Raw genomic sequence first — 22,699 nt, forward strand, 5'->3', positions numbered from 1 at the left:
GTGAATTTTGTACAAGGTCTTTTTAAACCTCCTGAAGGATGCATGCAAGTGACATAAAGGCCATGTCTACTTTTTCAGCCATACTGTCTCTTGTCCCATCTCTATGTAAACAGGGCAGGTAAAGAGGAATAGTAAATGGGGATATTTTGAGTTTTTCCCTGAATATGTTCCGCATTGTTTAAATATTTATGGCATCGAACACCGCAGCCCTAATGAATCATATATATTTTATGCCATGCACAGAGACTCAACTGACAACAATGTCTTCATTTCTCTCGGTCTCATAAAGACAGATATCGAATTATTCCTCGTTTACGTATGCATTTATTTGCTTACAGAACCGAACTATCTTTCAGTATATGAATTCTTGTGAAAGCATAGATCTGAAGTAAAACGACTATATGATCTGTTGCTCGACTCGTTGCAGTTATTCCCATACGGAAGAATGCGCATGCTCGGCCATTCCCTGGATTATTAATTTTTAATGGAGGTAGCTTCCATTCTCTCCCAAACCTGTGTGGAACGAGGAAACAAAGCGTGAAACTAGATTAATTTCCAGTATTTTAGCAGCGTATTCTGCAACAAAACCTGTAGGTTCGTTGTTGCACTATTGCCGGGGAAATGAATTCGTAGTATTTGAAGGATGGAAGATCTATCGCGCTCGTCTTTAACCCTTTGCATCCCATGATACTGAGACAATCGAGGTACAGTAAATGTGTTACATTTTCTCCGTTAATGTTGTCTATCCATTTTCGACTATTGTCTTAATGCTTAAGTAGGCTATAAGGTTGTAGGATTGTGTCAACTTTGTTGTTTTGATATTGAGTTTTTAAGCATAGCCTTTGGAAACCTTTTCACTCTTAACATATAATGGGCTTCTGGTTTTAAAATCAACTACAGTTAAACCACGGTCATATATTAATTTAATTCTACTTCCAAGTTTATTACACTTGGCAATGTAACAGTGAAGACCATGTTCATGGTTATCTCTGTGTCGCTGCATTATTTCGCTAAGCCTCCACAGGACACTATGTACACAGCTAGTATGCTTCATAGCCTATTTGGCAGTATGATTACGGCCTCTGTAATAAATGGCATTACACAGTCGTAGCATCCGACAAGTTCTGAAGACGGCGTAAATGTAACGGAGGCTTGGGCTACTTTGTATGTTCTCTACTTCCATTACCAGTTTTTCTGCAGACCTGGTGGGTTAGCTGAGTGCCCAAACCAGCGGTTGCATTGCCCCCATGTTGATTCTTCCTTTCAAATACAGGGCATTTGAACAGACTTAGGCCTACAGTATTTAAACTGCAATTATGTTGGCTATAGTTATATGTTCACGGTGTGTTTGAAGAAAACTGCCAACAAACTCTAAATTGGCATCATTTAGTTGAAGTTAGTCTGCAAATCTGTATCTTTATCGTCTATATTTCGCACTAATAGCGGTTCAAAGCCTTGCTCTACAAGGTGTTCCAATGAAGACAGTGGCCTATGTGACCCCAGTCAATATTGTCATCACCTGAAGTCACTGTTTAGACAACATTTTAAAAAAAAGAAAATTATATATATTAGCCTATTCGACATTTAAATGGAAATTTCTAGATAAAATATAGGCATATTTAAGATGTTAAAATGGATTAAATGAGGTGTAAGACAAAGCAATCTTTAAATAAGTCTCTTGGTCAGGGTAAGCGCTTGACATTTTCCACAAATCCATATTCTGAGCCTAGTCAAAATATTTAATTATGTTGGATAATTAGCTATTAATGAATTGGGGAAAGTGCAAAATATCATTTGTTGACACAAAACATTTGTCAGGCATTTTTATCCTCAAATTGACATTTTATTTTGAAGCTACACGACTTCAACACATCACAAAACAAAAGTGAGCAAGGCATAAAAGTTCATTCTATAATGTTGTATAATACCAAAAAGGCACAGAATTATTATAATTTTAACAGAAATGGTGGATATTTAAAATATGGGCCAAATTTACGTCAAACACAAGTTTAGAAATAAAGCTGACCTGGTTGAACTTCTTTAGCTGAGAAGCCCCCTAAAAAAAATGTAGACATTTTGAAAATCACAATGACGGTCATAAAAACAAAAACATAATGATATTTAAAGAAAGTGTAATTTCTAGGTCTTAAAACAAAGCTCTTATTTTGATTGTGAAACCACCCACAGCTTACCATAGCCCGTGTTATTATTATTATTATTATTTTTGTTTCAGTTAAAGATGATGCGCCGAGTCCCCAACACCAGCAGTGACTACTGCATGAGTAGTAGGCCGTCATGCTTAGCTGAAGACAGCCGCCACCTCGCCTCTCACTTCGACCTGTGCTCCACGCAGGCCAGCAAATTCTACCCCTCCATCCCTCTGCCTGGACAGATGTCTCTGTCCCCACTGTCCTCCTGTCAGAACACACTCAAGCCAATGACCTGTCAGCGACAGGACCACCATGGTGATGCCCACCCTCCAGCAATGGGGATCAAGAACAATGACCAAAAGCCCGAGGACTCAAAGAAAAAAAAGACTCCAGGCAGGTCGGGCAAAAGGGGCCGCCCGGCCGGAACTACCAAGGCCGCCGGGTACAGAACCAGCACCGGAAGGCCACTGGGCACCACAAAAGCGGCAGGCTTCAAAACGAGTCCCGGGAGGCCCATAGGCACGACCAGAGCTGCTGGTTACAAAGTGAGCCCAGGCCGCCCGCCGGGAAGCATCAAGAACCTCTCTCGCCTCACCAAACTGGGCTATGGAACCTGCAGCAGCGCCGCATTCCCATACAGTGCCATGCACAAGAGAGGTGTGTGTGAATCAGTGGCCAAAGAGAAAGAAACTAACGAGTAAACAAAAATACACATACATATTTTTATCTGGTGCTTGTGAAAAAAAAAGCATGTTTTGTTGTCCAGTATGGATGTGTGTTTATACTTTTGTCAGGACTCTGTGTCATGTAAATAACTATGGAACCCTACATTGTGTGTGAAACAAAATCATTGTTGGTATCATACTATTTTTGATTATTGAAGTGTTTAACTTTTGAAATGCTACTTGTTTGGTTGCGTTGGCATAAATTTGCCCTCTATTTGCCTCACCATGAGGTGCACTCTGCTGTTGAGATAAATGGACACTTCTGCTCTGGGGTGTAATGTAGCCAGATTTATGTTGGAGTCAATTTTACTGTAAAAGAGCTCATATTTGAAAAACGCCTAATTTGTTTAAACACCTAAAACAAGTTTCAAGTTCTGAGTAGTTTATTCTTAGATGTGTGTTTTGAAAGAAATCTCAACAAAATACTCCAATGAGCAGCATGAGATGAATTTGGTGGCAGCATCCTTGAAAGAATCATGTTTTGAGATGGCATATTGGCCAGGTAGACCACCTCAAAATCTGCAAAATATTAGTGTTGTAGGTCTACTCATACGGCACAAACAAAAGCTTAAAAAGATTTGTAAAAGTTTGTTTGACTGAGATTTTACCTGACAACTCTTCAAAAAAATATTCCAACTCCTAGTTTGGCAGCCCAGCTGACACATTCTTTTGTCCATGCAGTTGGCCAATAAGGGCCTATTAGATGACATTCAAACCTAGTCTTATCATGACGTAGTAAAAATGTGAATGTAGAATTTCAGAATGTGGTAATGGTCACCCCCTGAGGTACCAGAATGTGAGAATGTATGTGGATTGATCTTACTCTTTACCGGTGCAGTCCATGATTCTACATTAGTAAAAGGCTTTCGAAGTTCAAGCTCAACAGCCAATCAAATCCCACCCCTCCCTTCCATACTCCTTAGCTGAAATTGTTTTTGTCTGAGCCAGGACTGTGAACATCTGACAAAAGATTTTGACATTTGACAAACAAGTGGATTTGATTATAATTATGGTCTATCACCATGTCAAGAAACATTCTGTATGATCTGTGGTCTGTTGGGACTCCACAGAGAGTGTATTTGGTAAGGTATGGCCTAGTGTTTGGATGATAAACATTGGATTGCTCTTTTTTGATTTCTGTGACAGACCGACCTTTTTCCACTTCAAGTATGTCATTTCGTCCAAGCTTTCTTCACATTCATGTTTCTTAACATAAACACAGGTTTTGAGAACGATTAAGTGTGTGTTATAGGTCTGTATTAAGAAGATGTTATATATCTGGCACCAAAATTGACTTGACTGCTTGGACATGTGTTTAATGATGATACATTGATAATGATTGTGGTGTAAATGTAAACATTATTTTAAGTACTTTGCTTTGACTTTGTAACATTCATTGAAAATTCAATACATTTGTTGCTTATTTTGTTGCACATGAGTTCGATGTGTCGTTGAAGATTTTCCATCTTAAAAAACCAAATGCATAAAGCATCAGAGGCCTATTCACATCAAAACAATATATTGTAAAGCAGGCAATTTTTTTTATTATTTTATTATCTCACCAGAACATTTTTGTTTGAACAGTTGTTGATGGTCTATTTCACAGTCCTTCTTTTGGTCATTTGGCCTCTGTCTCAATTATTCTGTGAATGTATGTAATGGACAGCTTGATACAGCTATAGGATTATTTCTCATTCCGCTTGTATATTGAAATTCACGAGATCTCTAAATAACAAGATATCTTAGTAAACTAGTCATTTTGACTTGTCCATCATTTTGCTCCATTATTTTATTATGTTGTGATACTATGAGTATTTGGAAACTGCTATTATGGAACATATAATGTTATTTTGAGAAAAGTCTGATATGTCATGTATGACACAATGACTCTGTGGGAGAAACAGGGCTGTAGTAATGTTCCGTAGTAGCTTAACAAATGCAGTTGTATATGGCACCTTGATTTCTGCATGATGAGATTTTACCCTCTTTTTTCACGTTGTGTCTTCATTGTTTTTGAAAGTGTGAAGGTTGAGGGCCTATTAACAGTTTATTGAACCTGGTCATATATTTTTTTCATTCTTAAGGCTTACTGTATTTCTGTCTAGCTATTGGTTCCCAATTTAGAGTGTAATACCTTAGTTTCTCACAAATCCTACCAATGTAGACATCACGACTGTTTTAAATATGCTAATGTATCCACCCTTTACCAAAGAACTCAATGTATCTGCCTCCAGAGATGAGCTTGCTACAAAACAAAAAAATAATTTTAATGCATTATTACTTACTTACCTCAACAAGATGAACAGATACACGCTAAAAGATGTGTTTTGTTTAACATTATGTTTGTCAACAATATTGTCAATGATGACCATACAGATAAATCTCAACAAAATTACTTTCATTCCATTGATTTAGTGTCATTTGGGCAAAAGCATCAATCAAGCATACAACAAGTATGTAAATGTATGACTTATTTTTTCTATGATTTATACTGTCACTCTTTTAATGCCTTTATGTGTCACTGTTTAACAGTATGTATATACACTCAGAGTGTTCTGGCTTACAAAGATGTTGGTGTGATGTTGGTTCTATGATATTGCGTGTTTTGATTTGTCTTTCACTCACATCTTACAGTGTGTTGGTTTGATGATGTGTATTATTCCGGTTTTGATTATTATTTACATTATACACATTTCGCTTAAATTGCAAAGTGATTATTTTTTACCTTATCTTTGTTTTCACTTTTAGGGTCATATTATAAACCCTATATCTGTCACTGGCATAAATCAGCCAAAATTGTTATTTAGCCATTTGTCCATGGTGATTGATTGTGTTTCATTGAATCAATTAATCAATGAACAAAGCAAATGTTATTGAGTGATAAACATGTAGGCCTATAAAGTGGCCCTTCACAAAGGAAATTACTTACATTTGCATTATAAAATGAAGTTTAGTTTTTTTCAAAAAGAGCGGTGTCATGTTGCACTGAAACAGCTCATCACAATAATGTAATGTGGGAGCAACATTTTCTTGTTTGACCTTAGCATACTGTATGTGCATGTTAGACAAGTGTTTGAGAAGTTGTGTAATAAATCTTAAATAAATCTGGCTGATAAGTCTTTTTCATATATTTTCATTACAATTCACGTAAAATGGCATCACTTGCATCAGTAAAACTGAAACAATTGGAATTTACAAATTATTTGTGGATCTCTTTGATAAGCATTGAGCCGAATGTTAAATAAAATAGGTCCCATACATAAAGTATATGTCTGTTCTGTTTCTTTGTATCAATAAAAATATGATTAACTGGAAGGCAATTATATTTACATGGTCTGCCCTAGCCTATATTTGCTGTCTATGTGGAACAGCAGGTCTATTGTTTATTCAGGACAGCTGACCATTCGTTCAAAACTAGACTCAATGAATATTGGTTAAAGGCTCAGTCCTCAAGCCTACACACAGTCCTCCATCCTCCTGAGGAAGTATCTTGGCTAGATGTTTACGGCTCTCTCCATAAGATAGCTTTGTTGGCTATTTTTGTTTTATTTTATTTTATTTCATTTCATTGTATTTTACGGTAGGCCAGGCCCAATTGACTTAGTTGTTGATTGGCCGCTGCATGTGGGCAAGCTCCTATTTTAGGCCTAGCACAACCTCTCCTAAACTGAAATTATTGCAGGGCATTTCAAATGGGTCAATATGTGGCAAAGTTTTGACCCCTCTTAAATTGCTTTTTTGTGGCATTGTCATTATGTTTGCATTTGGACTAGCTATATAACTACTATAAAACTAAATATGACTTAAATGTTGCTTTAAACGCTCAGATCTTGTAAATTGGAGGCTTACGGATGTGTGCTCAAAAAGCAAGGCAGGGATGAAATGTTCTGCTATTCTTATTGGATATCGCTGATGAACTTTGAACCGGAAAAGATTCTTCACAGGGTCTGCGTTCACTGTGTCTGCTTCTCTAGAGACGTTATGCTAACTTTTTCTCGATGCATGTAAAATATTGCTATTAAACATGCTTTTACCATCTTGTCACGTTTTAAAATAACTACCATGGGATGTGCAGTGATTACGTTGGAATTTTTATGCATTTTATCGTTTTCCCTTTTTGTTATTTCATTTACAGCAAGCCCAGGTAGGTTAAGTGAGATGATGGGTGGAATAGCTAGCTAACCTTATGTTAGGGTAGCTGCTAACTAAACAGATGTTAACAGCATGTCGCAATGAATATAAATATGTTTGTATGTGCCAGAATTTGCCTGAATAGTTGTACTTCCTCTGCAGTCACGAAGGTTAAACATTATGCCTTCTTTTCTCAGATAAAGATGAGGTCCCTGAGTTCAAGGTGTCAGATGATTACATGGACGCAGAGCAGACTCTCGAATATACGATGGAGGAAACACAGGTTGTTACTAAACAGCAGTACAAAACCGCTGAAATAGCAGATGCAGTGATGGGAATTGAGGTACCACCCAATTCAGCTGGAATCGAGTCACTCATCCCAAACTCTGCAGATCCCATCACCGGGTTCACGGCTCCTTGTGATGAGGAGGAGACATGTGTCAGTGAGACTCCAGAGGAGGCAGACGAGTTGGACGTCAAAGAGAACGAGGAACGCCTAACTTTAGAAATGATCCACACCGATAGTTTGGCTAGCGAAGAAAACGCAACAGAAACAGCAAAAACATATAAAGTGAACTGCGATAAAAGAAATATCACCGGAATGGACAATTTCACAGTTCAGGTTCTCAATGCATCACAGGTGGGCCTATTATAAATGCTACCGTAGCCTACATTTCATTATTCCATGTTTACATGAATACAAAGAATGACTGACCTGCCTAGAAAGTCTGTTGAAATGCATGCTGTTGTTTGTGTTTCCGCAGGACTTGATGGATTTTCTTAACGTCAATGGCACAGAATGCTCCCTGGTTCTGTTTTTCACTACTTGGTGCCAGTTCTCTGCCAGCCTTGCCCCACACTTCAATGCAGTACCCCGTGTGTTTCCCACAATGCACTTCTTGGCTCTGGATGCCTCTCAGCATGGCAGGTCAGTCCAAACAGTATATGGCTGTCTTTATAATTAAGCAGATATCTGCATTTTTGCAGGTGAACAAGGCACTGTTGAAGTAGATAAAGGCTTTTTTTTTTTAACTCAGTGTGATGTTCTTATCAGTGAGAAGAATACTAATTGTTAACCAAATAACAAAGTTAACTTAGAATGCATTAAATTACTCATGCAAACCACCTTAACTCACCTGGAGGAGGGGAATGGGAATTATGTGAGGATGCTGTTCATTGACTTTAGTTCAGCATTCAACACGATAGTACCTCTCACCTTGGTCACAAAGATGAAGGCCTTAGAACTGAACACCACCCTGTGTCACTGGATTTTGACTTTCTCACCAACCGTTCACAAGTGGTTAGAGTGGGGGGTCTGACATCTGACACATTAACCATCAGCACTGGTGCTCAACAATGTAAAGTAACTACTTGGATTGAACAGCTCTACTTGGATCAGGTTGATGAGGTGGCACAGTGGTGTCAATCTAACAGGTTGACACTGAATGTCAATAAAACCAAGGAAATGGTAGTGGATTACAGAAGGCAGCAGCAGAACTACAGTTACACCCCACTAATGATCAGCGGGCAACCTGTAGAGAGAGTCACAAGTTTTAAATACCTTGGTGTCCACATTACTGAAGACTTAACATGGACTGTTAACACTCAATATGTTCTGAAGAAGTCCAGACAACGACTCTACTGGGTCATTCCGTGTGAAATCACCCAATTTCAGCGCAATTTGGCAGGCGACCCTCTCCGAAAAAATCTGAAAAAAATCACAGGTGCTTGTAGACCAAATCCATGCATAGATCTTAAATAGTATATCTGTATAACTAATCGTTGCAAAACTACAGCCCTTTGAAACTTCAAGTCATTTTAAGCATTGTGGTGAACAATCCTTTTTGTTCAACTTCCAGCATTATTGGCTCTTTTGGTATTTCACACACATTAGTGAAACTATGTGAATAGAAGTACATTTTCCTGTTGAATTAAAAAATCCAATCGGATCAGACGTATCTTGTATACTTTCCCCTCTGCAAAGCTCTGAAAATGGCTATAAATTCATAATATGAAAAGACATCATCACCTTTGAGGGCTTCTCAATTAAAAAAGTATGTGACACAAATTCATCAGATTTTTTTCCTACACATATATGTATTATAAGGTCCTGTCCATGCATTAACTTTGGTTGTTATCATTTTCATATTTTCAGAGCATTTTTTTTAAAATTGGGCTTGATTTTTAAAAAGCCTGTTTTCATCTTCTCATTTCACCACGTGGACAGTTAACAGGATTTTTTTTAATTTTACCATATATCATTCTGTATGTGAGGATCATCTGCCCAAAATTTGGGCTTGTTGCTGAGTTTCTTCATTGAGATAAGATTTTTTTTAAATATTGTCTATAAATCCACTGAATTTGTACTGGATCTGCAGTACCACTTTGCACCACATGTGGTGCTCTTTTAATACAATGGAAGTCAATGGAAGAGTAAGAGAGTCACTTGTTTGCTGCACATATCCAATCTAAACACACAGTTTATGGTTCATAGTTGAATTGGTCCAAATAATTATTGCAACATGAACAACATACTACTCATACATAAATCTTATTTAGAGAAAATAAACTGATCAAGTAAATTATACACACATAAGACTGACTGGTCATCATACATGCAGCAAGAGGATTTAGCATAATTACCATCTTTGTAATGAGTTTTCTACACCAGCTTCAACCTATCAGTGCCTATGTGAGCACTTTAATATTTTTTAGCCAGCTGGTTAGGCAAAGTCTATATTCATCGTCATATGCTTGGGATGCAGTCCTCTGTGATACATAGACAAAGAGCATCAAGATGGAGATCAGTGCTTTAACAAACAATCAAACAATGGGTTTCTAAAATTCAGTTCATCAAGGTATTTCACTTGATGAAGATGACCATGTGTGTTTACATCACAAGTATTCATAACAAGGTTTGAGGACTCGTGGATCCAAGAGGCATTTGTAAAAAGATGATAAATCTTTAGTATTGATTTTTCTGCATCTGACAATGCACTGAATTTTCGAAACCCCTTTTTACTTGAACCATATGAACCATAAACTGTGTGTTTAGATTGGATATGTGCAGCAAACAAGTGACTCTCTTACTCTTCCATTGACTGTCATTGTATTAAAAGAGCACCACATGTGGTGCAAAGTGGTACTGCAGATAAAGTACAAATTCAGTGGATTTATAGACAATATTTGTAAAAAATCTTATCTCAATGAAGAAACTCAGCAACAAGCCCAAATTTTGGGCAGATGATCCTCACATACAGAATGATATATGGTAAAATTAAAAAAAAATCCTGTTAACTGTCCACGTGGTGAAATGAGAAGATGAAAACAGGCTTTTTGAAAATCAAGCCCAATTTAATAAAAATGCTCTGACAATATGATAATGTTAACAACCAAAGTTAATGCATGGACATGACCTTATAATCCATACATGAGTGGGAAAAAAATCTGATGAATTTTTGTCACATACTTTTTGAATGACAAGCCCTCAAAGGTGGTGATGTTTTTTCACATAATGAATTTATAGCCATTTTCAGAGCTTTGCAGAGGGGAAATTACACAAGATACACCTGATTTGATTGGATTGTTTAATTCAACAGGAAAATGTACTTCTATTCACATAGTTTAACTAATGTGTGTGAAATACCAAAAGAGCCAATAATGTTGGAAGTTGAACAAAAATGATTGTTCACCACGATGCTTAAAATGACTTGAAACTTCAAAGGGCTGTAGTTTTGGAACCATTAGTGATACAGATATACTATTTAAGATTTATGCATAGGTTTGGTTTACAAACACCTGTGATTTTTTTCAGATTTTTTGGGAGAGGGTGACCTGCCAGCCAATGGGTGATTTGACACGGAATGACCCGTACTTCCTTCGTCAGCTAAGGAAATTCAAAGTTTCTACATCCATCATGAAGGCCTTCTACACTTCAGCGGTTGAGAGTGTTCTAACTGGTAGCATCATCACCTGGTATGGGAACTCCACAGTTAGAGATTGTAGTACTCTGCAGAGAGTAGTGCACTCAGCTGAACGTACTATAAGAACTCAACTCCCTGCTCTACAAGATATCTATTCCAGAAGAGTACTCCTAAGAGCCCAAAAGATTCTGAAGGACTCTTCTCATCCTAACAATGGATTATTCCTACCGCTGAAATTAAGAAGACGCCTATGTAGTCACAAAGCCAGAACTGAGAGACTCAGGAGAAGTTTTTATCCCCAGGCCATCCGAACTCTGAACTCACACTATACTGACTTTGCACACATTCACTACTCAGCACTCTCAAACATGTCCCAACCCTGAACTCACACTATACTGACTTTGCACTCATTCACTCCTCAGCACTCATGACCCCCCACACACACACACACACACACACCTACATGACTTGTAGCACTTTTACATCCCTCTCTCTATGCTACAGACCTTTTTATTTATTTTCTTATTTCATCAACGTCAAAACACACTCACACACACACACACACACACACACACACACACACACACACAAATATCTGACTTTCTCCAACTTTTGCACATCTCCATAGAACTTTTTATTTATTATTTTTGATTTCTCCTCCATCTATCTACCCATGTCCTTGATTGCCTAGCTTTTCTGCCCCCCATCCCCAACACACACACACAAAAAACACACACACTTACATCATCACTGTCATCAACTCACATACATACAGCACACTGCTTGCTACAGTAAGCCTCCTCTACATACTTGCTGCACACTGCCCCCTCCTACATACACAGCACATTGTCTTCAGGATCTTCTTCAACACACATCCTCTACATACTTACAGCACACTGCCCCCACCTACCCACACACACACTACACATAAACACACACACACAGTCACTGCTCCACTCCCCTCCCGCCCACACACACATCTTCACTGTCATCACTCATCACATACATCATACATACAGTACTCTGCTTGCAATAGTAAGTCCCTTCACCATACTTGCAGTACACTGTCCCCCTCCTCTCCCCTACATACACAGCACATTATTTCATCAGGAAGCTTCTCCAACACACATCCCCAACATACTTACAGCACACTGCCCCCCCCATACACAGCACATTGTCTCATGACATATTGCACACTGCCCTCTCCCCACATACACAGCACACTATCCCATCTCCCTTGTCATCCCCCAACACACAAACCAAGACTCCTGGCAGTTGGGTTAGTCTCTTGAGCCGTGGATCTGCCCAAGGTTTCTTCCTTAGTAAGGGAGTTTTTCCTTGCCCCTGTTGCTCTTGGGTGCTCCTTGTTGGTGCCCCCCCCCAATCCCAATCCTCCCCCACCTTTCTTATGCAGCCCTTGCCACTTAATTTACTAAACCCCTCTTCTACTGCATTTTTTACCCCCCCCCCCTCCCCTCTATAAATGCACAAATAGGCTGACACCAGCCATAATTTCACTGCATTTCTTACATCCAGTAACTATATGCATGTGACAATAAACTTCCTTGTATCCTTGTATCATTGAATACTTCAGGCAGGTGACACGAATACAGCTCGTACCATTAACTAACTGTTTGGGCTCCTTCATATGTAATATACAATAGAGCATGACTGCAGTTGGTCATGCTTTATGTCACTGTCATAAAGCATTCTATGTACACTGTAAACATTACACTGAGATGCAGTATCAACAACCTCTTGCCAGAATTGTAGGCTCTACCTTAAATGTCAAATTTATTAAACAGTGATTAAATATTATACCAACAAATTGTATGTAGTGTAAATGTAGACATTTAGCCTACTTGTGCTCTTAATCTTTTTCAGTCTTTCCACGCGATTTGGTACAGTTGCAGTCCCCAACATACTGTTGTTTCAAGGAGTGAAACCAATGGCCAGGTTTAATCACACAGACAGAACCCTTGAAACACTGACATCATTCATAGTCAATCAAACAGGTTAGTGTATAAAAACATTACATTTAAAAACCATTGTCTAACAGCAGTTTGTCTAAACAAATGTTAGTCTGTCAGTAACTTATGTTGATGTCATCTGTTTTCTTGCAGGTTTTGAAGCCATTTCAGATCAGATTGTGACAGAGGAGGATACTATCGGTCCTCTTCCAAGTGTGCCTGTGAAGAGCATAGATTGGCTCCTTGTCTTCTCTATCCTGTTTATAATTGGCTTTACAGTGTATGCCATCTTGCGAACAGACAGCGTCCGCTGGCTCATACCAGGACAAGATCATGAACATCAGGACTAAGCACTGGCAGTTACACTGCTGTTTTTTGTTTTGTTTGTTTGTTTGTTGTAATTATTTTCTTCACGTCCCCTCACAAGTGACATTGTGATTGGGATTGGTGTATTTATTGTGTTTGGAGATTTGGGGTTGCACTGAGCAGATTTCATTTCAGAGGTTTTCTAATTTCTTCACATTTGTCATGCTTTTAACTTTTGCAATCATTCGATTTCTCTGAATAAAAAAAATAATCAACCAACCAACGGTCTATGGTGCTTTGATGCTATTCATATTGGTGTTATTTTGCTATTAGTTGAATGTGGTCATTGCATGAGTTTGGCTTTTATTTTGAAATGGATTCAGTTATTTACACGTTTGGACTTCCGCTGTCAAAAAAGTAGCAGTTGCTATCGCTTACAGTCAAAACTGCATAGACTTCTGTAGTCCGTGCTACTTAAGTTTGCAGAACGATGACAACGACTGCATAGTTAATTTATATTGCGGAGATTTGACGTTAAATGGTTACACGATGGGATCTAAAAGCAGAAGTTACAACTCTCTGAAAAAAACTGAATTGGTCGTTTTAGTTTGCATAATATGTCTGTTAACGTTACCTAATATAAGTTGTCAAAACCAGAACACCGGTATGGCAAATGTAATATCAGAAAGAAAAGCAGAAGAAGACCACAGACAGGATAGTGCCGATCTTCTCATTTTTATTATGCTTCTAACGCTAACCATTTTAACAATATGGCTCTTCAAGCATCGCCGTTTCAGATTTTTACATGAAACAGGACTGGCAATGATCTATGGTAAGAATATGAGGGATGATGTGGCAGCCTGCAACTAGCCTAAACTTGTGCTTGGTACCACATGTCCACTTGGAAATATGTTAATATCATAAGCCTGACAGTCATTTATTCACCACTGATAGGGTTATCTGATATTCTGTGTTAACTTTCTTGGGCTTGTGCTGTCTAATTTTTACAGATTAGAAACTCGTGTTCAGACCCTTGACGCTAGAGCCTAGTTTAACAATCACTACTAGGTCCTAGTTATCAAGTTTTTGCCCCCTTGGTCACAGGTATCCGATGGAACAGAAATTCATAATGGGCAGCGCCTAAATTGACTATGTGTCCTTCCCAGCACAAGTAAACACTTTGATTTAGGCCACGATGTTTTCCAATGTGGTAGTAATGCAAGTAATAACTCATACTACTCTGTAATGTTTTTTTTATTTTATTTATTTATTAACAGGCTTGTTGGTTGGTGTGATACTACGTTTTGGGGTGCATGGACAAAGGGATCTTAACAATGTCACTTTGAGCTGTGCCATGACTTCCAGTCCAGCCACCATACTGGTCAATGTCAGTGGTCAGTTTTACGAGTACACACTGAAGGGTGAAGTACGAGATACTGATGGGCAAGATGTCCCAGATGCTGAAATGCTGAAGAAGGTACCTACCAAATTATGACTGAAAACAAACAATGTTGTCCTTGTGCTTCGTCATCATTATTCAAAGTCCTATTGAGAGTAATGACTTTGACCTGTTGCACTGGAGATTGTCTTAGTTTTCAACAGTAAGCTTTCTTCTCTTCACCAGGTCACCTTTGACCCAGAGATTTTCTTCAATATCCTGCTGCCTCCTATAATCTTTCATGCAGGCTACAGCCTGAAAAGGGTACGGTTACGCAACCTTAAACAAATGCTTAAACAAATGCTCATGTGTCAGTGAAATCAGAGATCCTTCGCACACAGCTCACTTGCAGGCCCACCATAATGGCAAACATCAAAATGTTTGTAGTGTGTTTTGAAGGCTAATGCTGTGCATGTTGAGGTGTTAACATGCACTTTAGAAAGAAATAGAGAAACTAAGTGGTCTAATGTTGGGGAACACCAACATATCACGACTGTGAGTTACATCATCATGCCAGTAGAAGTCAAGACACATTTTCTTTTTTTTCTCTGCGGTAAAAACTGACTACCCTGGCTTGTTCTTGGTTTCTGTATTTTCAGAGGCATTTCTTCAGAAATCTGGGCTCTATTCTGTCTTATGCTTTTGTGGGCACAGCCATCTCATGCATTGTCATTGGGTGAGTGCAATGTGCACTGTGTTTCCTTCATTACCGGTGTAATATCATGAGCCTTGCCTGACTAAACTGTTCCTTTATTGTAGGTTGTTACTGTATGGCTGTGTCGCTTTTATGAAAGCTGTAGGCCAAATTCAAGGGGACTTTTTCTTCACCGATTGCCTTTTCTTTGGTGCCATAATCTCTGCCACAGATCCAGGTACATTGCATGCAACTATTCTCATTAAGGCATTTAGTGACATAAACAATGATATCACTTTTATTACACAATTTCCAAATGTCCTATATGTAAACACAAAGGCAAAAATTAACACACACAAAACAAAACACTTGAAAGTGGATGTTTTGCAATTGTGTTTAGTGTAAACACTGTTACTGTGTTTCCCAGTATAGGCACAGTTGATCTGTGAAATCTCAATTTAGACACATCGTGCAAAACAACAATCCTATTGAGACCTTTGTGAATGCTTGTTTTGACTTGGAAATAAAGTATTTTGGGAATCATAGCAGCTCATCATGCCCAGGGTGCAAACAATTTCTTTTGTTTTATGAAAACTATATTTTGTATGTACAGTGTACAATGGTACACCAGTTAAATCAGCTTTGGTTTTGGTTAATATTGATTTTATTCCAGGAGGGAGATAAACAGCAGGAGATATTCTCTTGGTTTCTCAAAGAACATTTAGACATTCTGGGACAGAAATATTCTCTTGGTTTCTTGGTTTCCACTAGAGGGCTCCCCTCTCCACAGAACATTGAAAATAAGTTTAAGACATCATAGTCACAGGATGTGATTAGCTGTCCAGCAAATATGTCCTCATTAATATTAAGTAAACATGTAGTAAACTGAAGCCTAAGTGTGTAATGTACCTTGGCATTGATCTCACTCTCTGAAGTTGTACACCCTTTAATAGTGTCTTTTGTTTTCTGTAGTGACAGTTCTTGCCATATTTAATGAGCTGAAGGTGGACGTGGACCTTTACGCGTTGCTGTTTGGGGAGAGCGTTCTTAATGATGCTGTGGCCATCGTTTTGTCCTCGTAAGTTTACCATTAGTCCAGTGTTTTAACTGGTGGGTCGGGACCAAAAAGTGGGTCGCGGAACCATTCTGGGTGGGTCGCGGAGCTTGTGGGTAAAAAAATAAATAAATAATCACCCATTTAAGATCTAATATCTTAATATCCTGAAGACTCCATAAATGTAATGTCAAACATCAGCATGTTCCAAACAAGTAGGCCTACACTCACACACTTTGCGTGTCTCACCATGTAGTTCACCTTATTTGTTGGCTTGAACGATAAAATAAATATGGGTCACGACTAAATGAACATGGAAAATTGTGGGTCCCAAAGCCAGACCAGTTAAGAACCACTGCATTAGTCAACATCTGCTTTTTTTTTTTCAGCTTTGTCATACAGTGGAAATTGTATTCTTTTATGTTTGCCATTGCCCCACAGATCTATTATAGCTTACCAGCCAGCAGGAGATAACAACCACACATTTGATGGTAGTGCCATGCTGAAGTCTATTGGTGTGTTCCTGGTTGTCTTCAGTGGATCCTTTGCCCTTGGAGTGATTACTGGTGTTATGACCTCTCTCATATCCTTTACAGATAACCTGTTTAAAATGGACATCTTTATTACCTTCAATTTGTAGAAAAGACAGCAGTATCCATAGATACCTCAGCCAAACAAATCACAACTGACATATAAAGGACAATAAATACATGAACACCATAGCATAAACACATTACCTTTCCAAATATGAAATCTGCAGGGTTAAAATAAATGAAAATCACTATAAGTTACAGTATTTAAAAGGCAAATGGCCGTTGGCAAAAAAAATTCTTGAATCGTCCTGCATGTAGGCAAAGTATCTGTGGGGACTTCTATTGCTCTGTACTATTTACCCTTTGTGATTAACCCTCTGTAAATGTCCGCCTGTGGGAAGGCTTGTGCTGTTGACTCAGTGTTATCTGCAGTCGTGTGCTCTGCTCCTCTCCTTGACTCTGTGTCTGTCCGCACGTCACCAAGTTCACAAAGCTGCACGAGTTTCCCCTGCTGGAGACGGGCCTGTTCTTCCTCATGTCCTGGAGCACCTTCCTGCTGGCCGAGGCCTGTGGATTCACAGGTACCAGCAACAAGGCACAGTCAGGCAAACAACAGGACAGTCAAACCCACAAAGATACATAAGTGGTCAGGGTACTAGAGAAGAAATATGTGACTGTCTGGGACTGTGTATCATAATATATTATTTAATATTATAATGTGTAATATAATGTGTGTGTGTGTGTGTCCGTGTCCGTGTGTGTGTCCGTCTGCTTACATGATTCAAATTTCCCTATAAGGTTGGGGGTAACCATACCTCAGTCCTCCTACACAATCATCTGCATCAGGATCCAGGTGCTGGAATATTTGTACACTTTTTTAAGATGGGGAGAGGGGCAAAGATCTGCCATGGCAGCTGCCTGACTGCTCTGTGGTTATCTCCTTGTCTTTACTTGTCTGATTATTTCCATGTCTATACACTCCTCACACAGTTCACCTTCCTTTCAAATCTCTGTAGGCCTACTAAGAGGGCTATTTTCAGTCCTGCATCTGCTTATTCTTTTCCTGGTATTTCCGCATGGTGATTTTTTTCCAGATGTAGGACTGATGTCCTAGTTGGGACAGTGGGTTTGGGTCACTCTTGGTTTTCCCCCTCTCCCTCTGCCATTTCAGCATGATGACATCTGTACGTTATGGCCCTTCTCGGCCACCGTACATCTGGGCCAACTTTGCCTGCAGGGTCGTAGAGGTGCTTAAACCACCCCGTGATGACAATGCGGTGATCTGGTGCCGCAGATTCTCTTACTACGTTCTGCCACCGTCCCCGTTCTCATATACAAACCACCATATTTCCTACTGATATATTTTTGTACTCCTGGTGTCTTTCCACAGGTGTTGTAGCTGTGCTTTTCTGCGGAATGACTCAGGCCCACTACACGTACAACAACCTCTCAGACGAGTCCAAGGACAGGACCAAACAGGTGATGCCCATCCCTGCAAGTTTATGTCAACCATTTGTTACTCATTTGATGTTTTTGTGATATCATTTTAATAAAGGTAAATATCAGTGATTTATGATTAAATTACACAATTAGTTTATTGTTCAGAAACAAACACATGTGCCAAGAGTGGTAAAAACAAAACCTCTGTGTAATTTGTAGTGTTAACCTGGACTTTTCCCCCCTCTCACAGCTTTTTGAGTTGCTGAATTTCCTGGCTGAAAACTTCATCTTCTCTTACATGGGCTTGACTTTATTCTCCTTCCAGTATCATGTATTCAACCCCCTCTTCATTCTGGGAGCATTTGTATCCTAATGTTGCAAACAGCATGACCTGTAAGGAAACAGGTCTTATCCAGTCTGTTAATTTTTGGGTCATTAGTGTTGAACAGTTCTTTTTCCATATCAGCCCTTGACTACTGCCCCGATAGCTCGCTGTGTTTCTTGGCCGGGCAGCAAATATCTATCCTCTCTCCTTCCTGCTCAACCTTGGCCGCAAAAACAAGATCAGCTCCAATTTCCAGCATGTCATGATGTTTTCAGGTAAGCTCAGTCATATGCTTTCCCACTCTGTTCCCCTCTCTGTTTTATAGCCCTATGATGTAGCTGATTAGGAGAACAGGAGAGACGTGTCTGAGCATGGGAACGTTTTTTTATCAAGTCTGACATCATGATTATTAAACACCTCACTGTCAGTTGAATGGTTAATAGGTAACTACGGTCATCTTCCAGATAATAGACTGCTTGTTCTACTCTCTGTGCCGTCACAGATAGTACTTTTGCACTTAGCAGCTTTCTTCAAACTTTTGTTCACAAAAAGCTTTTTCCAACTTTCCAGCCAAAGTGGACAAAGTGTCATGACTTATTTTTCTTTTTTTTCTTTTACAGAAAGTCTTGTTAAAATGTCACAGTAAAACACCCAACCAACAGACTCTATATTCATCTGTATTCTATATTTGTGTCTAAGGTAGATCGCTAGTGTGGGGCCCCCACCTCATGCTGTGGTACTTTAGCCCTGTCTTATCAGTCCCGTTAAAACCCCCCAATCTCCATTCCTGGGCCCTCCCAGGTCTGCGTGGGGCCATGGCGTTCGCCCTGGCCATCCGGGACACAACAACGTACGCCCGGCGGATGACGTTCTCCAGCACCCTCCTCATCGTCTTCTTCACCGTGTGGGTGTGTGGGGGTGGCACCACTCAGCTGCTGTCCTTCATGAACATTCGGTGAGTGGACTGGACCCTAGTCACTTGTGCTGTGACCTCTTCATTCCCAATAATGCGGGACGGAAGATATGTTCTGATCCATGTTTCAGCCGGTCCGAATGCACTGTGTAAAAAGGCAATAGCACTCTTGATTAAAATGATGTATGAACAAGCTATAAATTAGCTTTTATTGCTCTCTTTCACAGTGTGGGGGTGGATTCAGACCAAGACAATCCTGTAAGTTGTGGTCATATTGTGTGCCACTTCCATAGAAACAATGATACTGTAGTCCCTAATTTAATTAGCCATAGAACAATTAATATGTAGTTGTCTAACAGATATATTATTAGTTTACGCTCAAGTAATGTAAATGTTTGTGTGCTTGTGTTTTTGATCTGTCTGTCTGTACACGCAGATCACTGGTGTGGACGGGATCGAGAGGAGGGGTGTCAGACATGAGGGAGCCTGGCCCTTCAGGATGTGGCACTCCTTTGACCACAAGTATCCTAATTCAGATACCAAGGATTCTAAGGATTCAGACCTTATACACTTACACTTAACATGGTTAAAAAAAACAAAATGCCTGCTTTTGCACTCCCACAGTGCACAAAACTACAGTGAAAGGGCCAGTGTCTTGTGGAGGATGGATTTCTCAAATCTTCCTTGTTCATGTCATTCTCATTGCATTTATTCATTTAGCAGACACTGATGCCCAAAGTGACTTACCTATGTCAACTATATTACAAGGGATTACATTGTCCCCAGAGCAACTTGGGGTTAAGAGCCTTGCTCAAGAACACAACGGTGGAAGCCGGGAATTGAAACCACATCTTTCAGGCTACTGCCCGCTAGCCCAGCTCCTTAACCACTACACTACCATCGGCACATTGACCCATGAGATAAGATGGAATCAGAAGAGTTGTAATAACAAAATGGATAAAATAGATGTGTAACAGTGTTAGCGCACATTTAAACCTGCTGATGTAGGAAGGGCTAAAATGATGTCCACTAGGGGGCGATATCGGTGAATAACTAGCAAGAGAGTTGTCCCTGTGTGGGTGATGCCAGAAACTTTCTAATGAGGAGACACAGCACTCAAAGAATCTCCCATAGAAATGTATGGGGTTAGTTTGTAACGCAAACATGGCAGTCGTCTACACATATTCCGCCCCTGCCCAAAATGCGTTGCAATATGGCGGCCGAGTGAAGGGACTTGCCTAAAAGGGCTTTGGTGATGTTAAGAGTGGGACAGTGAGTGGTGAAGGCCTTGACTTTATGCTCCAGATACCTGAAGCCATTCCTGACACACAGTGGACCACCACTCACCACCACACTGCCCACGTGCTGTGGACCTCTGGCACGTTGTCTCACCACCTCACAGGCCTACCAGGTGAGTCTAGCACACACACACACACACACACATATATTTATCTTCTTTCTGTCACATACACATAAACATAAATACACAAACTTGTCTATTTGTTTTACCTCTCAATCTAACTCACTGTCTTACAAACACAGACACACATACCTGAAGTTGAACTGATAGCAATCATGCAGACAAATATTCTTATGTATACATGCATTATTTATACTACATGCATATCAGTAGTACCTGACACCCTGCAGGTGCGGTGTGTGTTACAAGCATGTCATCGTTTGTTTGTTGTTTATTGTTTGTTTGTTGTCTGGTGTGTTTGTGGCCTGCTGTAGAGCGGAGGTGGCCTACATGATGAGGACTCTGAGCTGATTGGCAACGAGGGCATGGGCAGCCCCATGTACACTGACACAGCTATCAGCGCTGTTACGCGAAGCAGCTCCTCCAACCACTTATATGGACCCAAAGTGCCTTCTGGTTAAGCAAAAGATGAGTTCCTATTATGAGTTACATCCTGCTACGACCTACTGACAAATACTGTACGTGATCCCTCCTAGCCTTTTTAACACCCTTGCTGCCAGATTTTGAGGCCAACCCCTAGATGTGTATAGGGTAAGCAATAAGTGTGTGATATTCCTGTTGTTTCAGGATTTTATGTGATTTAGTTTTTTTTAGCTTGTTTTTAATCGTACCTTAAAACACTACACTTAGGAAGTATTAATGGTAAGACTCCTTGAAAGTGAGTCATTCATCTAGCTAATTCATGTTAAAGCCAACAACAGTTATTATACCTCCAAGTTTTAATATGGACAAATTATTTGTGAGAATTAATTTCTATTCTGGATTAAGATTTCTGTGTATTTGCGCACTGTTGTGTTTGTGTGTGGTGTGTGTGCGTAAGTATTTATTTTACATATTTATTTGTCTCATCCACTGGCGAATTTGTGTTTCTTTGTCACTTCTATCCCGTGTTACTGTTAGAGTTAGTTTTTCTTTCCTTGGTATTTAATGTTTGGAAAGAAGAGTGTTTCTAGTGATTTTGCCAAGAGGCAACAGGGGTAGTGAGATTAACCCTGTGTTACAGCCAAGTACTTTATTTTTTGTCTGTGCAATGATAAAGCCAAACTGTGCACCTGCACTAAGTGCCTAATGCTGTATTGTCTAACCTCACTCCACAAATAGGGTCATGTCCAAATGACTTATAAGAGATGACTTTGTACACTAATGAGACTTGTCCTGTAAAGTCACTGATTAAACGTTTTATGCACTTTGTGTTGTGATCTCTGAAGTTAAAGTTCTGCATGCCTTTAGATAAAGTTGTTTTTTCTGCGATAGGATTGTGCGGTAACATTTTACCGCTTGGGTAATTTGCATATCACATTTTTTTAACATGTTTACTGTGTACTTTGGTTCACTTGGAGGCAAAATGGACTGCATGTCATAATTCAGAACAGACTTTTAAAAAATGGTCACGGGAAAACATCCGACATACTCTATTCATCTGAATAGCACATAGGGATCACAAACTCTAACCATGTAGGCTACACTATGGGACATCATTCGCCCTGAAGTGTAGCAGCATGCATTTTTTTCCACACCAGAATCATTCTCAAGGGGTAAACGACATATTTGAAAATGTTAACGCTTAAAGAGTTCGCAATGGTATTGGAGTGGGAAAGGAATGGCCGTTTCTTTCATGTGGGCTTGCATAATTAGGCTGCATGGCTTTCATAGTCCATATAAACAGGCTACCATAGC

General features: G+C 39.5%; 3 protein-coding genes across 3 annotated transcripts; all 3 read left to right on the forward strand.

The window, feature by feature from the left end:
* Positions 1 to 485: 485 nt before the first annotated feature.
* On the forward strand, positions 486 to 5,983 carry LOC143112461 (UPF0461 protein C5orf24 homolog). The gene is made up of 2 exons (XM_076274731.1): positions 486 to 704; positions 2,234 to 5,983. The coding sequence occupies exon 2, from the start codon at positions 2,240 to 2,242 to the stop codon at positions 2,849 to 2,851; it is 612 nt and encodes a 203-aa protein (XP_076130846.1). The 5' UTR covers positions 486 to 704; positions 2,234 to 2,239; the 3' UTR covers positions 2,852 to 5,983.
* Positions 5,984 to 6,821: 838 nt separating this feature from the next.
* On the forward strand, positions 6,822 to 13,484 carry txndc15 (thioredoxin domain containing 15). The gene is made up of 5 exons (XM_076273604.1): positions 6,822 to 7,019; positions 7,204 to 7,646; positions 7,771 to 7,934; positions 12,814 to 12,944; positions 13,053 to 13,484. The coding sequence occupies exons 1-5, from the start codon at positions 6,938 to 6,940 to the stop codon at positions 13,247 to 13,249; spliced, it is 1,017 nt and encodes a 338-aa protein (XP_076129719.1). The 5' UTR covers positions 6,822 to 6,937; the 3' UTR covers positions 13,250 to 13,484.
* Positions 13,485 to 13,621: 137 nt separating this feature from the next.
* slc9a6b (solute carrier family 9 member 6b) lies at positions 13,622 to 22,213 on the forward strand. The gene is made up of 16 exons (XM_076274790.1): positions 13,622 to 14,037; positions 14,483 to 14,682; positions 14,830 to 14,907; positions 15,243 to 15,319; positions 15,403 to 15,515; positions 16,250 to 16,355; positions 16,773 to 16,914; positions 17,340 to 17,445; positions 18,255 to 18,343; positions 18,555 to 18,668; positions 18,793 to 18,904; positions 19,431 to 19,584; positions 19,770 to 19,800; positions 19,979 to 20,064; positions 20,848 to 20,953; positions 21,277 to 22,213. The coding sequence occupies exons 1-16, from the start codon at positions 13,755 to 13,757 to the stop codon at positions 21,421 to 21,423; spliced, it is 1,944 nt and encodes a 647-aa protein (XP_076130905.1). The 5' UTR covers positions 13,622 to 13,754; the 3' UTR covers positions 21,424 to 22,213.
* Positions 22,214 to 22,699: the final 486 nt, after the last annotated feature.

The sequence above is a fragment of the Alosa pseudoharengus genome, unplaced genomic scaffold (genome assembly GCF_046254945.1).
Source record: "Alosa pseudoharengus isolate Yale_2024_CS ecotype anadromous, Long Island Sound unplaced genomic scaffold, YU_APseudo_1.1 YU_APseudo_1.1_scf_8, whole genome shotgun sequence".
Taxonomy (NCBI): Eukaryota; Metazoa; Chordata; class Actinopteri; order Clupeiformes; family Clupeidae; genus Alosa; species Alosa pseudoharengus.

What these genes read in the sequence shown, in the direction of transcription:
- LOC143112461 (XM_076274731.1), top strand. Translation starts at nt 2,240, where the DNA reads ATGATGCGCCGAGTCCCCAACACCAGCAGTGACTACTGCATGAGTAGT.
- txndc15 (XM_076273604.1), top strand. Translation starts at nt 6,938, where the DNA reads ATGGGATGTGCAGTGATTACGTTGGAATTTTTATGCATTTTATCGTTT. An exon ending in AGGTTCTCAATGCATCACAG is followed by an intron (nt 7,647 to 7,770) that starts GTGGGCCTATTA and finishes GTGTTTCCGCAG; the next exon opens with GACTTGATGGATTTTCTTAA. An exon ending in GATGCCTCTCAGCATGGCAG is followed by an intron (nt 7,935 to 12,813) that starts GTCAGTCCAAAC and finishes AATCTTTTTCAG; the next exon opens with TCTTTCCACGCGATTTGGTA.
- slc9a6b (XM_076274790.1), top strand. Translation starts at nt 13,755, where the DNA reads ATGGGATCTAAAAGCAGAAGTTACAACTCTCTGAAAAAAACTGAATTG. An exon ending in CAGGCTACAGCCTGAAAAGG is followed by an intron (nt 14,908 to 15,242) that starts GTACGGTTACGC and finishes CTGTATTTTCAG; the next exon opens with AGGCATTTCTTCAGAAATCT. An exon ending in CCAAGGACAGGACCAAACAG is followed by an intron (nt 18,344 to 18,554) that starts GTGATGCCCATC and finishes CCCCTCTCACAG; the next exon opens with CTTTTTGAGTTGCTGAATTT.